Below are 15,788 nucleotides of genomic sequence, written 5' to 3'. Positions count from 1 at the left end.
GAGCCCAGACCTGGAAAGAAATAGCAGGTGAAAATGTTCTAAATTGAAGTTGAATACAGAAGAATGAATCAGTGGTGCAGAACTCTTGGCAATTTTGATTAAAATTGTTTGCTATAACAAATATGGTTTCTTTTAATTTATTTTCATTCATAATTGACTATATAAGTTGACCTCTTATTAAACTGGAGCAGTGGAATGGTGCAGTTGCCCTCAGGAGATCTGAATTAATAATATTCTCTAAAGTGCTGTGTTGCTTTGTTTAGCCATTGAGGCATTAGCAGATAGAGGAGATATGAGAGTTGATTTACTCTCAAGAGAGTAATGTATAAGGTGCCAATATAACATTTTAAATATTTAGTCTAAGTGAAACAGAACTAAACTTTACTTAAGGCTTGCTATGAACAGTAATCTCTGTAAAAGTAGTCTGAGTCCTCTAGGGCTGCTGTGAATGATGAAAAAAGATGCATGACAGTTCATAGAAGGCAAATGATTGTAATCTTGCTGATCAGCTTGGTGCCTTGCCCTACAATGTTATCTTTATTTTCACACTATTGCAGTTTTAGCCTGATTAGAAGATACCAGATAAGGAAAAGGCAGTATCTGTTTTAAACTCTGGGAAATCTGTCAAAGGGAAAGCTTTACAGAGCTCTTTACACCTATTGTCACTCTAGCTAAGTTTTCTGAGGAAATGGTACTGCCAGAAAGTCATCTGTAAATTGTGGACTGAGATAACTTGCTTGACTGAAATGGCTACCAGTTACTTACTTTTCCTTTTTGTCTGTAGCAAGGAAATATTCAAAAGGAGCAGAGCACGTGTCTCTCTTTTTGGACATATTTGCATCACTTGGCTTGAAATCAGCATCACAATACTTAACTTATGAGTAATGTATTGTCTATTGCATTTGGTACTAAAACTGCAGACAGTTTGTGGAGGATAATTATAGAATGCTTATGATCAGTTCTTGGTAAAGTAGTCATCTTTTCCAAGGTGTGAGCATAGTTATGTAAACTGTTTGAAACTCCAAGTAAATAGGAACTCATTATTTGATTTTATTCATGTTTATTAAGTTCCCTTTTGTTTTTTTCATGTCATCTGATATATTTCTTAGCTAACTGTTTGTGTAACTGTTTGGACTGTGGTTTCTTGTCTGGATAGTAAAACTTCACATTTCAAAACTAAACGTGACTGTTTCAAGTTAAATAGATTGCAGAATGAAGCTTCTTTAAACTGTTCTGACTTTTAGTGAAATAATTCTTCTATCTTAAGTTACATGCAGTCCTTTTAATTAAATAATTCTGCTCTGGGTTTTTTGGGGGGGTTTTGTTGATTTTTGGGGCTTGTTAAGAGTTTTATAGAGAATGTGGCTAAATCTTTAATCATTGTCAGAGTCCTCCAGAGCTACAAGCCTTCAAGTAGTAACACACATGTTACAGTGTTGCAGAGCAATAGTTGAAAGGTTTCTGTTGGTAATGACTGAAATTATAGTTTTGACCACCCTGTAAACAATATTTTAGAAATAATTTGTTGGGTTTGTATTTGCAAATATCCCAATCCCCAGTCTGAGATTTTTTTTAAATTTGGTTTTGTCATTGTTTAAATTGAACACACTTAGGAATTCCATGTTTTGTGGGCCATGACCCACGTTTTGAGAATCTCCTAAGATTGTAAACATCATTTTCCTTCAATGGCAGTTGCGTCTGTGTTCAAGAGAAGTCTGTAATTAAACTCTCTGATTTGAGATTTTAAATACATTCCTTGAGACCCTGGTGGCTGATGTGTCATTTATAAATACTTTTTCAGTCTTTGCTTCTTTGTGCTTCCCCAATAACCTTTAATTATATTCAGATTATACACAGAGTTGACAAATCCATAGTGTCTCACCTCTTTTGCCTATTGTCTTATTTTACAGTAGCTGCCAAATTAGTCAACTACAATGCTTGTGCTATCTTTTCTTTTGATACTGTTTGGATTGTTCCAGTTTTCTATGTTTAGTGATGGAAAAGCCATGAAATTTACAGTTAGAAAACAAAGCAGATGGAATTAATAGCACAGAAAGCAGATTGATTTAACAGCACAGAGTAAAAAAAGTGATGTTTTATAATTTTTCTCCAAAACCATATAAAATTCTCCCTCTAGTTCATATTTAATGACTTTTTAACATGATTACAGCTTGAAAGAAATTTTAAGTCTCAGATATATCTCAAATGTGTCAACTGTGGAAATACAGTTTCTCCACTCACAAATGGGAAGGAATTTTTATTAGAGAGAAAAAAGACCCAGTATTTGAGGAATATGTTTGAAGGATGTCAGGCAATAAAGATTGTCTAATATTCAATAAAAGCTAGTAGGGTACCTCAAACCATTTTCTAATGGTATTCATACTTCAACAGAAAATGAAGGCTTTACTGGAAATGTTAATTTCTACTGGCATTTCAGATTTTCTGTTGAATATGCTCTACATTCATGACACAAACCAACTGAAGTATAGGCAGCAGCAGCAGATTTACCTGAAGGAAAAAAATTGCAATAAAACGTTAATGTAAGATTCTTTTAATATTTAATTCACCTGCTTAAACTACTTGGTTTTAGAAAGATATGGTGTTTCTTGAAGGAGCTTTCAATGTATGTAAATGCAAGTTAAAATATTAAAGTTCTAGATTTATCCCTGGTGGTGTTGTTTATTTTTTTAAAATTATTTTGGATTAAGACTGAATTTTTCAGTATTTTGTGGGATTGCATGTGTGTATATAGAGAGGCTAATGTAAGGCAGCTAAGCATGAATTGTAAATTGGAAACTGAGTGAGGCACAAAGTATTTCCCCTCTGCCTTGCATGTTTGTATTTTTTAGCCATTTTCTAATTAGGTGATTGCCTATAGCCTAGAGCAAGAAATTGCTCAAACCTAGACTCATGCTTGAATCAAGTTCCACACAAAATGTAGCTTAAAAAATATTCTGACTACCTGAGGCATGCTATTCTATGATATGATTTTCAAATTTTACCTAACTTTCTGTGCAGAAGAACATGAAGAAGTGAAAACTTAAGACCATTCTGCAATAGTCAAATCAATTTATTTATTAGTGTTTAACTAAATCTCTTGTTACTACAGAGGACTGACTGTTACCTTCAAGTGTCATCCTGAAAATTTATCTGTTTCAGAAAATTTTAAAACGAAGGATGCCATTGTGACTAAACAAACTTTATTATTTTCAAGACGATTTTTCTGCAGTTGCAATAATGCAGTTGTTTAAAATGAGTGGGTGAACAGAAAGTAAAATTTTTGTGGCAGGGAAACCATTACCCCAGAACTGAGATTGTGCCTTACATCACAATTGGTTTACTTGGTATGGAAGCAATGGTGAATCCCCATCCTAAGGCAGAATTGGGTTTTAATCCATCTAATTTAGTAATGAGCTGGGGGAAGACTGTCCCTTTGCTTTCTTCATATCTCCTTGAATGTCCTTTTAGATCTGAGACTTCCTTGTTAAAGGAGGACTTTAAGGAACTGGGTTTTGTCTCCAGAAATGTTTAGTCATAGCTGTGATTCAGAAAGGCTTCTGAGGAAAGTTACTGTAACTTTGTCAGTGATAGTGTAATAACTTGGCAAGACTTTTTACTAAGGATTTTATTATTTCTTTATCTCCTAGGTAATGGTTCTCCTGAAACAGGTTTATGCTGTAAAAACAAAAGGTTTTCCCTAATACATCTACACTGTGCAGTATAGAAGAAAACTTTTAAATTGTATTTCTAAATAGTATTTTACCAGGAAAATAGTTAATACCTTTGTAATCAAAAGGCAGTAAAACAATAATAGAGAAATGTTTATTGAGTACCTCAGCAAAAATGAAAATGTTGCAGTTAACCCTCATCTCCTTCACAACCATTGTCTCAATCAGGATTTATTCAATTCAAATGCTGCCTTTTTTATTTTGTAAAGTTCAGTCATGTTCCTGCCCCACCTTCAGCTTTTCCTGTTTAAGGCCCAACCTTTTTAGTCTGCTTACTATAAGACAACAGCTTGGCCCTTTAATAATTTTGATTGTCCTTCTCATTCTCTTACTTTCTTCTGTGGATGCTACAAATCCTTCAGTTCACCATTCAGGCAAAAATTCTCTGGGTTTCATTGTTGGATAGTCAAGGGTCAGAAACTCAGGTCTGTGCAGCTACAGCAGCACACTGTGAGCTGTGCTCATCATGGAGCATTATAGTCAGAATAGTTTGAGCAGGAATTATCCCCAAAACAAACTCAAATCATCCCAGTAATGTGGAGAAATGGATACTCTCAGAGTTAAGCTGAGCTTTTTTAGTCTTTCACTCTTTCCAACTAGTTTTTGCTATTAGTGGAGATGTACTAACCAAGTTTAAAAGTAACCTGTCTGCTATTTTTCATCTCTCTGGGAAGGAAAGTGTGAAAACTTCAAAATCACCATTTAAACAATACTGAGAAGTGTTTCCTGTTGACAGGGATAGCTGGGGTACCTGACAATGTCCCCTTTGCTCTTGGCTGTAGCTCGAATTTCAAACTGTCTCTTGGTAGCAAATAGAGGGGTTCTGGCCAGCTTAAGAACCCAGTAAGCCGGCTGTTGATTTTTGTGTTGCATTTGAATAAAAACAAACAAAAACCCCACACACTGGCCTTAGCACTTAAAAGTGAAATACAAAAAGGAGCTCATGTACAGGCTTGTTTTCCTCTACTGTTTGTGGTGTTTGTTTCAGTGTTTATTGATGCTCTTGTAAATTTGTGTCCTTTAGTGGCCCGACATAGGACCTCACTTTTAGCCAGTGCAATATAAAGAAGATTATTCTGAATCCCTAAAAAGCATTTAAACACTGTGGAACTGTGATATTTACTAAGTGAAACAGTCAACAACACATTGCTGTCCAAAGCAGTGCATTTTGGTAAGTGCAGGAGTGACACTGAAATGATGAGTGTCAGGGTCTTACCGTGACTCTTTTCCACAGCAGTTTGGGCCGGCGCAGGTCGGTGCAGGCAGGGTTCTGGCAGGGGATTGTCCTTCCCACATCCTTCCTTGTGACAGGCCTGGTGCTTGCCAACCCCGTGCTGATCTGCTTCAGGAACTAAGCCATGCAAAAGCTGATTGTCCATGTAATCTTCTTGGCTGCCCAGGCCAGCTCACGAGAGGGCCAGACAAGTGACACTGCCAATGGAAGGGAAAATTGACAGCGCGTTGTCAGCGCTGTTGGCTTCAGTAGCTGTCAAAGGGTTGCATGTTAATATTGTGGAGTTGTTAAGGTATGTCAGATGAATGCTTTTAGTCAGGACAAAAGGAAAAATAGACTTGTTCCTGTTGTAGGAGCCATTTGCTGTTAGCAACTACTAAGGAAAAGGTACTTATGGGAAATGCTGGTGGTGTTTTTATCAGCCAGTGGTTCTGTCCCTTAGCACCACTGATGTCCATGCTAGGTGCATTCTGTTATTTAGGCATAACTGCAAGTTGACTATAAGCCCATGATCTAACTGATATGAGGAAAGTACAGAAACTGAATTGAATTTGACTTGAGTAAGGTGTTCTGGAGCAAGAAGTGGCTTTGATAATTTTCCAAAGGGAATGGAATTCTTTGTTCCCTCTCACTGTACAAATGTACAACAAAAGATAGTCATCTGCTTCAAAAAGCTTTCAGCCTAATATTCAATTAAAGAAAAAAAACATAAGAGAGAGAGAAGGAGAAGAAGAATAAATAAATGATTTTCCCATAACAAGACCTCCTCGTAGGAGCCATGCGACATCACTTCTTGAGGACATGGACAAGATAAAGCTTCCATAATTCCATGAGACGTAGCCTTGCCACACAGTTATGAGGCAAGAACAAGCACAGGAGATGTTCAGGAAGAAGCATTAGCTGTTCAATGTTACCATGACTCTCAACAGGTCTGTCAGAGGAAGAACAATGTTCCAACATTAGGTGAAAACCATATATTGATAAATGTTTTAGTTGCAGATGCCTGAGTAACACAGTACGTTTTCCTTTGCACATTTTGTGCATTGTGCTTTTCACAGACTTGAAAAATTTTGTCTTGATTTGTTTTTCTGGGTTTTTTTAAAAATAATTTTATCAAGTTATGCAATTATTCCCATGGCCATTTGTGTTTATCAGTAGCATTCTAGGTAAATTCTGAACAAATTACACCAATCAGTAAAATGTCAAACAGCAAGTGCATAGAACATGAGAATTTTAAAAATACCATCAGTAGCATGCTTCTACATTAAAATTTCCTTTGAGAATTGCTGATAAGTAATAGGATTTGCATTCATATAGTTTCTCAGAGTAGTCAATTTTCTTAATTGTTTAGTTGTTTAAATTCAACAATTAAAAAAACCCCAACAAACCAAACAGTTAATCTGAAAGGCAGCATCAGAAAGCAGCATATTCCACTACAGTGTTGAATATGAATGAAGTTCATTTGCAGAACCCAGGGTGCTATTTTTGTGGTACTTGAATAGCCAGTTGTCAAGGAATACCAAATGTTTATTGAGAACGCTCTTTCTCATCTCATGAGATATTGTACTTGCAGCACAAAGGTGGCCAGTTTATCTAAGCTGTGTGAGGCACCTTTTGAAATTTCATTCTGTGCTTGTGAGGTACTGTGAAACTTTAGGGTCAGGATTTACAGCACAAGAGAAACTACTGTCAAGTAATAGACTGTACTAGCATTAAATAGCATATACCAGCAGAATGAATTTAATAATTAATAAAGTTTATTATAGTAGGACTGACTTGAAAATAACTTGTTTACATTACAGAGTGCTGAATGACACTAGCTTAATGGTTGATTTCTTTGTTGTTGTTGCTGTCTTTGCAGTTGGTTTCTGTTAGATTGCCTTAGAGATGGTATGTAAGGAATGAATGAGTCCCTGCTAGAATTCTAAATTTTATTTTTAAAACATATGAATACTATAAATAGAATATGAATTAGTTTCTGTAACAATTTCACTTAGAAGTGAGGGATAATGATGTACAGCTTTTTTAGTTGAAACTTTTTAAAGCTACTCTACTTCTATCTTTTACTCCTTCAGAAATAGAGGAAGTTTCATTTTAACAGACTAGTTTATGTGTGAAGCAACAGAATATATGCTTTGATAGTTTTGCAATAGTTGTTGCCAGTTTCAGTGTGGTATTTATATATTGTCTCATTTCCTTTCCCTCTGCTACAACTGTATCTCTTTGTAAAACACTAAATCTTAAACTGCCTATATAGTTTATGTTTTTCTCCTAAAACATATGAAGTATTCCCTTAAAACATATGAAGTGTTCATTTTAGGAGGGCAAAGAATGAAAAGGGGTGATGATGCTTCATTTATCTTGTTTAATTTAATCTTTCCCCTCTGGCTATTTAGCTGTGCTTGTTGTGAAATTTGAACATGGCTCACACTTCAGTATCAAATTATACTGAACCTTTTCTTAAATTTGAGCTATAAGATGTTTACACTTTAAATGACAGTTAAGTTACATCTGTTATAGGTCATCATTTTCTCCAATAGATACATAAAATAAATTGTCTTACTGCTGGTCTTTTAATGCCTTCCTTCTGCTATGTGAAATGTAGAGTTTTTAATAATATTCTTTACTTTTTTTGACAGCAAGTTTTTTTAACCTAATGACTATGCCACATTGCATTTCTGGGACTATGTAGTTCCCCTAGTAACATGTCAGAAGGCCTTTGTTGAAGGGTTCTTAAAGCCCAAAGAAATTGTCATTTTTCTTTCTTTATTATGTTGTTGACTTGTTGATATCCAGTTGGGAAGGACAGAATTTTCCATGCTCAAGTCAGATGCTCTGTTTTTTTCCTGTTTTGTCGTAATGAATGGCTGTGCTGGGTCAGCAAACAGCTGTAGCCATCTTGCATCTGATCTGGCTAAAAAGCTCTGGGCAAAGCAGTTTTGTTTTGTGGGTTAACTGAGCCACTCTATTTAAAAAAAAAAAGGACAAAAAAGTAAAAAAGGAGTGTAGTAGATCTATACTTGTACATCTGTGGATGTACACTAGTCTGCAAAGTGTGAGTAAACAAAATTACTTGGTGCTCATGAAGCCAAAAGACTCTGAGGTGTCTGTGTCTGGAGAAGGCTGCAGTGAGCTTCAGCTGCTCCAAATGTCTCCTTGGGAAAGGGGTTAGCAGGAGGAATGCTGGCTCTGAGCTCCAGTGAACTAAAGCTCCTTACAGATGTTAATGATTAGAAACAAGATTACAGCAAAAAGTTCCCAGATGAAGGACTTGGAAGTTTTTTAAGTCCTACGTTCAGACAAATCATAAAATAATCAAAAGCAAAACATAAAATTCTCAACCTGGCAGTAGGATAATTTTCTGATAAAACCACAGTCTGTACACAGCTTCAACTCTGACTTCTTGTTTGTCTTAATTGTAGGGAACAGCTGAAGTTAGTAATTATGGTGTGATTAAAAATTATTTCTTGATAACATTGTTTCTTGGAAGCACTCCTAATTACATCATTTGGAATAAAGGTGTGTTTATTATTGGAATAGACTGAATTTTAAGCTGTTGTCACTAAAATAAATTGGTAAGCATTAAGCATTGTGTTGGTTTTTTCCTTAATGAAACAAAACCAAAGAAATAACTGTGGGATATTTGTAATCCAAGATGAAGATCCACTGTGTTACTGTCTTTCTGGGAGGTTTAAGTTAGTTTGGGGCTGTCATTGCTGCTGGATAAAACTCAGAACCTCTGCCAGCAACTGTTAGTGTCCTCTGCAGGGGAAAGATACTGGCAAAGCAGCTTAGCACTGTGGGGATAAATCTCAATTTGTCACACCTCCCTCTTCTCAAATTTAGGAGTTGATTGCAATGCAGTATTGTGTGTTTTAATGCTGCTTTAGCAAGTAGTATGTACAGTTATTATAAGTGAATTTTGGGAAAAAATGCCACTCCTTTGCACATACACCTCTGATACCACCTAATGCTTTAGTTACAAATGCTTTCCCAGTATTGTCAGCTGGTTTTCCCTGTTGCTTTTATGAAAGCCATCATGCAGCAAGAGAAGGGAAAATAAGATGTGTTATTATAGAACAGCATAGCTGTTTTTTTCTTGCCCGTATTTAGCAATTTTTTTCTTATTTTTTACTCTGTGTTTTACATGTATTTGCTTAAGCAAGAATTATGCTGAAATCTGATATCTTCTCCTGTTAAGTTTACTGTAAAGGATTTTTTCAGTTATTTTGCACATATTTGCCAGTTCAGCTCATATACTCCTCAAAGATGAATATAAGTATTCCTTCTAATTTCAGTGGCACAAAGCATGAGCAATCAGGATGGAAACTCTACTCAGCTAGTACACAAAATACCACAGAATTAATGAGAATACTTAGTGGGAAACATGAGGTTAAACATGAAAATTATATTTCATACCACTCCCAAAAATAACTTGTGGAATCCTCAGAAACCAACTGTGGAGGAAGCAGAAGAACCTCAGTAAGTACGAAGTACAAGGATAATGTTAAAAGAGTGAAGTTGTCATGGAAACAGCTCCCAAACGAGCGTAGCCACAAAGGCAGCACCAGACCACAGGATCATAAAGATGCTTCAGCAGTCAGGGATGAACCCTGGCCTCCACTTTCGTAGGAGGAGCATTTGCTTGTAGGAAACAGAGGCACTTTTATCTGTATTTCTATTTCAGGGGTTGTTGGTTTTTGGTTTTTGGTGGGGTTTTTTTTGTTGTTGTTGTTGTTTGGTTGGCTTTTTTCCACAGCATTAAACAGAGAAACTGAATTTAATTAAGTTTAAGTAGAAGAAACTGTATAGTAGGGTAGCTGTGATATGTTGTGCAGGCTGGGAAAATGTTTGGCTGATCAGCTGTACTTCAAGGGTGTATCATCTTCTTTGGGAGAGAGTTCATTTCATTAACTTTTGAATAAATCTTCTGTATCCGTCATTTCAACAAGTTTCAGCAGGTTTAACTGAAGTTAGCTGGTTTTTAATTCCTTGGACCAAGCATATCTATAATTAAACAAGAAATTGAAATGATCTCTCTTTTAAAAATTTATTACTACTGCATTTTCAAACATCTCGCAGTGAAGATTGTTGCAAAAAACAACTTCTTTGAAATGACGGACTCATCTTAATTTCCAGAAGTCTGTGGAGGTTGCTATCTTCTTCATTGGCTGAACTTGTGTTTTATTGATAAAACTGGTTTAATATTGCAAGAGTAGCTATTTGCTCTTGAATTCAAACTGATACTTCAATTACATTTTTTAACATTTAATGTTAGAATTAGTGCTTCCTTTTATCTAAGGTAACTTCTAAAATTCACTGATGAAGAACACCTTTCCATGTTTTTGAAAAGAAATTTGAACACTTGATACTGGTCAATCATTTAAGGTTTTTTTAGTTTCAAAATGTACAGGACATTGTTAATTATGTTATAGGAAACTTTGACAAAACAAAAGTCCACTGTAGTTGTTTCAGTAGGCCACACTACTGCTTATATTTTTATTTGATAGAGCTGCTAAAATTTAAAATGAGAGCAATTTTTTTTCCTTAATTCATATGTTCTAAGAAAGATTGAAATCTCTGCTCTGTGGTAGCTCAGAGAAACAGCTCCTGCCTTTGTGCTGTACAAGGCCAGCCTTTCAGTACTGATTACCCAGGCACTGTCAGAAAATTTATCTGGAGCTAGATCTTACAAACCCAATTTTACACAAAAGTGGAGCTTTTTATGTGGGGAAAAAACATCTTTTGCTGAATAGGGATGTGTATATTTTTCCCCTTTTGACAACTTTGATGATCCATGATTGTGACTATATGGTTTTGTTGAGAAGAATGAGTCAGAAAGGAAAAGCTTCTTAATTGATTTGTTTTGCTGCCTGCAAAACATGCAGTGAGGTTATGTAACATCTCACAAGAGATCAGGCATCAGGAGGAAAGGTGATGAACAATTTTCTATCTCATATCTCAGCTTTGCTCCTGGCTGGCTGAGCAAGAGGTAAAGGATGTACTTAACTTTTTTTCAGTTGTAAATATTGTTTAATTTTTGAAGCTGCATTGCAGAGGAAATGCACAGTTGGGAAGGAAGCGTTTGCTGGTGATCCGAAACTGAAACAGCTCCTCACAAGCAAGGCTGAAACTTCATATTGGTCATCAGAAGATGAAAGGCTGTGTGTTATCTCTGAGCTGTAATCCCATTACTGTGGAGCAGTAGCTCTGCTCTCCCTGCTGTCCAGGGCTGGGAATATGCAACTTCTTGGCCTGGTGCCCGGATAGTAAACTACCTTTTAATATTCTGCTGTCAGTCTCTTCACAAAGCTTCTGCCTCTAGAACTTACAGTTAGTTATATGATACCCCCTGCAAAAATCCAGCATTGTTAGGGAGGAGTCACTAATTTCACATTCTTGTAGGGCCTGGTTTTATGTGGAATGGTTATTCTTCTTTCTTGAGACGTTTTCAGATTTCTGCAATGCTTTTGTGCATTAGATGTACATTGCCATTCCAGTAAGGGATGTAGGTTCAGACGTATTCATTTGCAAGTTGTAATTTTTAAGATTATTTATTCTATACAAGCCTGCAATCCATCTTTTTCAAAGTATTTAACTTAGAATTAAGTGTGCTTTTCTGTGCATTGACAGCTGATGACACTGTGCCATCCCTTGCAAGACCCATGCTATAACATACAGCAGGTTATTTCCTTGTGCATTTCTTCTCCTTAAGTGAAAATATTTGCTGTAGTAACCTTCAATACATAATCCAAATAGGAGTTTTACTGGAAGGATTGCAATATTTGTGTGTTGTTGCATGTAACAGTTAATAATTTCCATGTCATCTTGCATTAGTCACATCTTGAGGGAATGAGTTATTCCAATTTGCTTTTCATCTATTATGTATGTATCTTTTGAAAAGATCAAATTTTGTTAATGAATCCTTCTACCCCTTTCTTCCTTGTCTGCACATAACCATTGAAAATGCCGGTTTGGATTTCTTAGCATAGGACTGAGGTTTAAGTCACTTAATCCTAGACACAGAATCAAATGTATTTAAGCAGAGCATTTGGAATAAATTGAATTAGTAGTTGAGAGCTAAAATACAGGAAGAAACTGCTGGGCTACAGCTACTCAGAAGTTCTGCACTTTCAAAATATATCCTGTAACATAAATGGCAGGTTGACTTTAATTGTTGGTGTACCCAAATGCAGAATTTCCATGTGCAAATCAGGACTGATTCTACACAATCATTTTTGCTCTGGCTCTGACCTTTGGAGAACGTTTTGTGGAAGAAGAAAGACTTCAGCCAAAGTTTAGAAAAAACAAACATACCCACACAAAGTTGCAAGTGCTTTTTGTTCCTCCTAATCCAAAGAGGGTTTTTTTTTTCACTGTACAGTACAGTGATTCATAAATCTTGTGCATGAACAGTAAAATCCTTTTGTACACAGTTAAAAAGAGCACGTTACTTACAGTAAGTCAAATAGATGGGTATTTTTCATAGAGTGCATTGTGGGGTGGAGATGACTAATGCCTTATTCAAAAAGAACTTTAAAACATATAATTTTTTTTTCAGGTGTTGTTTGATGTATACTTAAAATGTTTCATCAGTCCTCAGAAATAGCCAGTGGAAATATGCTAATTCTAAAGCTTTTTTCTTTTAAGAGGTGGAAAAAAAGTCTGGATTTAGACCTACAAAATTTTACTGTTTTGAGGCAGAACAAAGGCAAACATTGGTTTTGTTTATAATTGTTAAGATGCTCATAAAGATAATCATACTGTCTCTATAATAATTCATTATTTGTAATGAGGTGTTTTAATAGAGCTGCCACAAGGAGGAAATCGTAGAAGCATACTCAAAGCAGATTTCTAGTTACTTTAAGCAAAAGGATCTGGGCAAAATCAAAATACAAAGTGTTCTGTCAGTAGAAAAAAACCAATATATGCTGTAAATGTAGCAAACTCCTGAGCATGTAATCATTCACACTAACTTAGCAATGTCCTTCTTGCTCAAAGGTGAAACTGAATCTGGAAGCAGTAACACCTGTTACCTGATGTAGATGGTTTATTTAAACAAAATACTATTGCCATTATATAGTTTGTAAGCAAATTCGTGTAAAAATTAATTTCAGCTTTATTTTTTAAGTTGTTTTTTTTTTTAAGTGAAGAGCGTGTGGCCATACATGCTTCAAAAAAGTCCATTTACAGCTAGAATTTGACTTCTTTAGAAAGATGCTTTACAAAACATTTTTCTGCACAAATAAAGCTACCAAGTCCAATTCTGTTGTGGTCAGACATCTGTTTCACTTTTTGTGTTTAATTTACAGTGCAGCTCTAGAATAGGAAGGTTGGTGTTTCATTCTTGCTACAAAGCATGAAACCAAAACAAATGTTGTTTGTGTTACTAAGCAGACCTTTTCCTTTTTATTATTAGAATGTGTGTTAGAAACCTTCTCAGTAGTTGGTTTTCAAATGATGTTATACAGATTACTTATCTTTGTTGTTAAACATGGGACGGCAAATATTGAGGTTGGGAAGATTTGGTTGTTTTTTGTTTTGGAAAAAATATTGAGATAAAAAGAAATGTAATGGAAAACCTTTACCCTCAACATGAGATGAATCAGCTGGGACTATGCTTTATAAGTGTGTTTTGCTGTTACTGCTGTTTTACTGAATGTTAATATAAATGTTTGTCTTTAAATATTTTATTATCTTTTGCCACATAGAGAGAATTATTTATAGCTGTGCAAGTAATAATATTTAGATCTTCAGAATAATTCTTAAGAATTCTTACTTGCTGTCTGTGATACCAGCTTTTTTCTGATATTAGTGTAAAGTCATTAGGTGACAAAGTTCAGGTTTTGGGATTTTTGCTGTGTCCTGTCCTGGGATCATCCCAAAATAGCTTTAGGGCCATGCACAATCCACACCAGCAGAGACATGAACTGCCTTGTGATGCTGCACATCAGAAGTTGGAATTCCCCTTGTAGATCCTTGTCTGTTGCTGCTTAAGAGAGAGCCTGTGTTCCTCCTTGCCATTTAATTTCATTTGAATGTCAAAAGCTCAGTGGAGTAAGTGCAGGACTTGGATTCATGGTCTTCATGATCAATGGGTGAAGTAGACTTCAGTCCTGCACTTCCTTTATTCAGAGGTAGCCACTAACAAAATAGTGTTTTTATGATGACTTGAGAAAAATACACTTGTTTGAAGTTTGCTGCAGCTTGGAATTGAGCATTCCTTCAAACATAACTTACAAGAGAATTATTAGAGAGTGTATATATTTTTTTGTGATTAGGTTTCAGCAGTGTCCTTTTAATAAGTAGTATCTCCTGGTTTCTGAAATGTTTTGCTATTTAAATAACTCACCTGACTTGTCTGTAATTTCTTATGTTTGAAAAAAGCCAAAGAATATTTAAATGCACAGCAGAAATGCCTTTTCTTTTCCTTGGGTACCCAAAGTCTTGTTTTCCCTTTGCTTTAGTTGTTCTGCACTTGTCCCTGTCCCTGTTGTGTGGGTGAGGAGCAATGCAGGAGAGCTGGCAGCATTTGCAGTGCCCCACCTTCCATGGCTCCCACCAGGGGTGTCCTCCCAGGCTGCTGAAGCACAGGCAGCAAAATGCCAGGCAAAGGAAGGATGCAAAATGCCAGGCAAAGGCAGCTCCTGAAGCTGGGATACAGCACACAGCCCCTGGCTGGAGAGGAGCTTCAGCTGCTTCTGCTGCAGGATCTGCTTCCCTGCCTGGCTTTGGGAGCAGCGGTGCTGCCACGACGTGGGGAGAGTCAGAAGGGCAGAAACAGAGGCTGGAGGCTCCTTGTACTCCTTGCCACTCCTTGCCTTGTGTTAATAGATGGTGTTTGAGGAGCAGCACAAAACTTCATCGTAGTAAGGCAGCAAGTATCCTGAGCTATTGATGATGGTTTAAAGAATGTGATTAGAATTAAGTGTTTTTACATGTCTTTCATTGTTTCTTGGCCTTGAGAAAAGTTATTAAACCCTTTTTCTGCTAGATTTTATCTCCTGTATAATATGCAGGGATTCTCTTTTTGTAGAGGAGGAAACTGGAGCCTGGAAATTTGTACAGAAGTGTCAAGAGAGAGAGTTGCTTTATTTCTGGGTTTTTTTTGCTGGTGACATTTTTCTGATGAAATTAATGTATATGTTTGCTGTGACTTTTCTTTTACAGGCTCAGAACAAAGAAACTAAAGTTCTGGCTGCTGCAAAGGTGATAGATACTAAATCAGAAGAAGAACTTGAAGATTACATGGTGGAGATTGATATTTTAGCATCCTGTGATCATGCTAATATTGTCAAACTCCTAGATGCTTTCTACTATGAAAACAATCTGTGGGTAAGTATTTTTCTTTTTCCAAATGTTTTTTCTTATTTCAAAAGGTTATTGAAATTACACATTTTTCTTTATCAAAATATTATTTGTCAGATTTTATCTGCATTGTCACTGTTGGGATAACTACTCAGTTTCAAAACTAATTTGGAAATTGTGGGTATGACTTAGGAGATTGTCACTGCAAAACTGTGCTACCCTGAGTCATTTGGTTGGGTGTTTGAATGTGGAAATTAGCAGTTCATTTTGTGTATTGAGAGAGTTCTCAGCTGGTGCTTATTTGTAACAATAGGACTCAGATTTCAATTACATTAGCATGATTTTAAGTGAGACTTGGAATCCACACCTGAAAAATAAATAAAGAGCTGAAAAGGTCAGCCTGTGAAGTCCATACTTTAGATGCTAGGGGGTTTATTGGCACTCCCAGGAAGGAAGGACAGTTTAGCAGGACTTGAACAGTAATTAATTTACTAAACCCCGGGTATTTGTACCTTGAC

The 15,788-nt window shown here is 36.1% G+C and overlaps 1 protein-coding gene across 3 annotated transcripts in view; it reads left to right on the top strand.

Moving 5' to 3' along the window:
* Positions 1 to 15,788, top strand: part of SLK (STE20 like kinase) — a 49,608-nt gene that overhangs the window by 5,932 nt on the left and 27,888 nt on the right. For all 3 annotated transcript variants that reach the window (XM_077182915.1, XM_077182914.1, XM_054637232.2), the window contains exon 2: positions 15,133 to 15,297. In XM_077182915.1, the coding sequence (XP_077039030.1) occupies positions 15,133 to 15,297 (165 nt within the window). The remainder of the gene's footprint in view (positions 1 to 15,132; positions 15,298 to 15,788) is intronic.

The sequence above is a fragment of the Agelaius phoeniceus genome, chromosome 9 (assembly GCF_051311805.1).
Source record: "Agelaius phoeniceus isolate bAgePho1 chromosome 9, bAgePho1.hap1, whole genome shotgun sequence".
In the NCBI taxonomy this organism is placed as follows: domain Eukaryota; kingdom Metazoa; phylum Chordata; class Aves; order Passeriformes; family Icteridae; genus Agelaius; species Agelaius phoeniceus.
The sequence above is the reverse complement of the archived record's forward strand: the minus strand, read 5'-3'. Positions and strand labels throughout refer to the sequence as shown.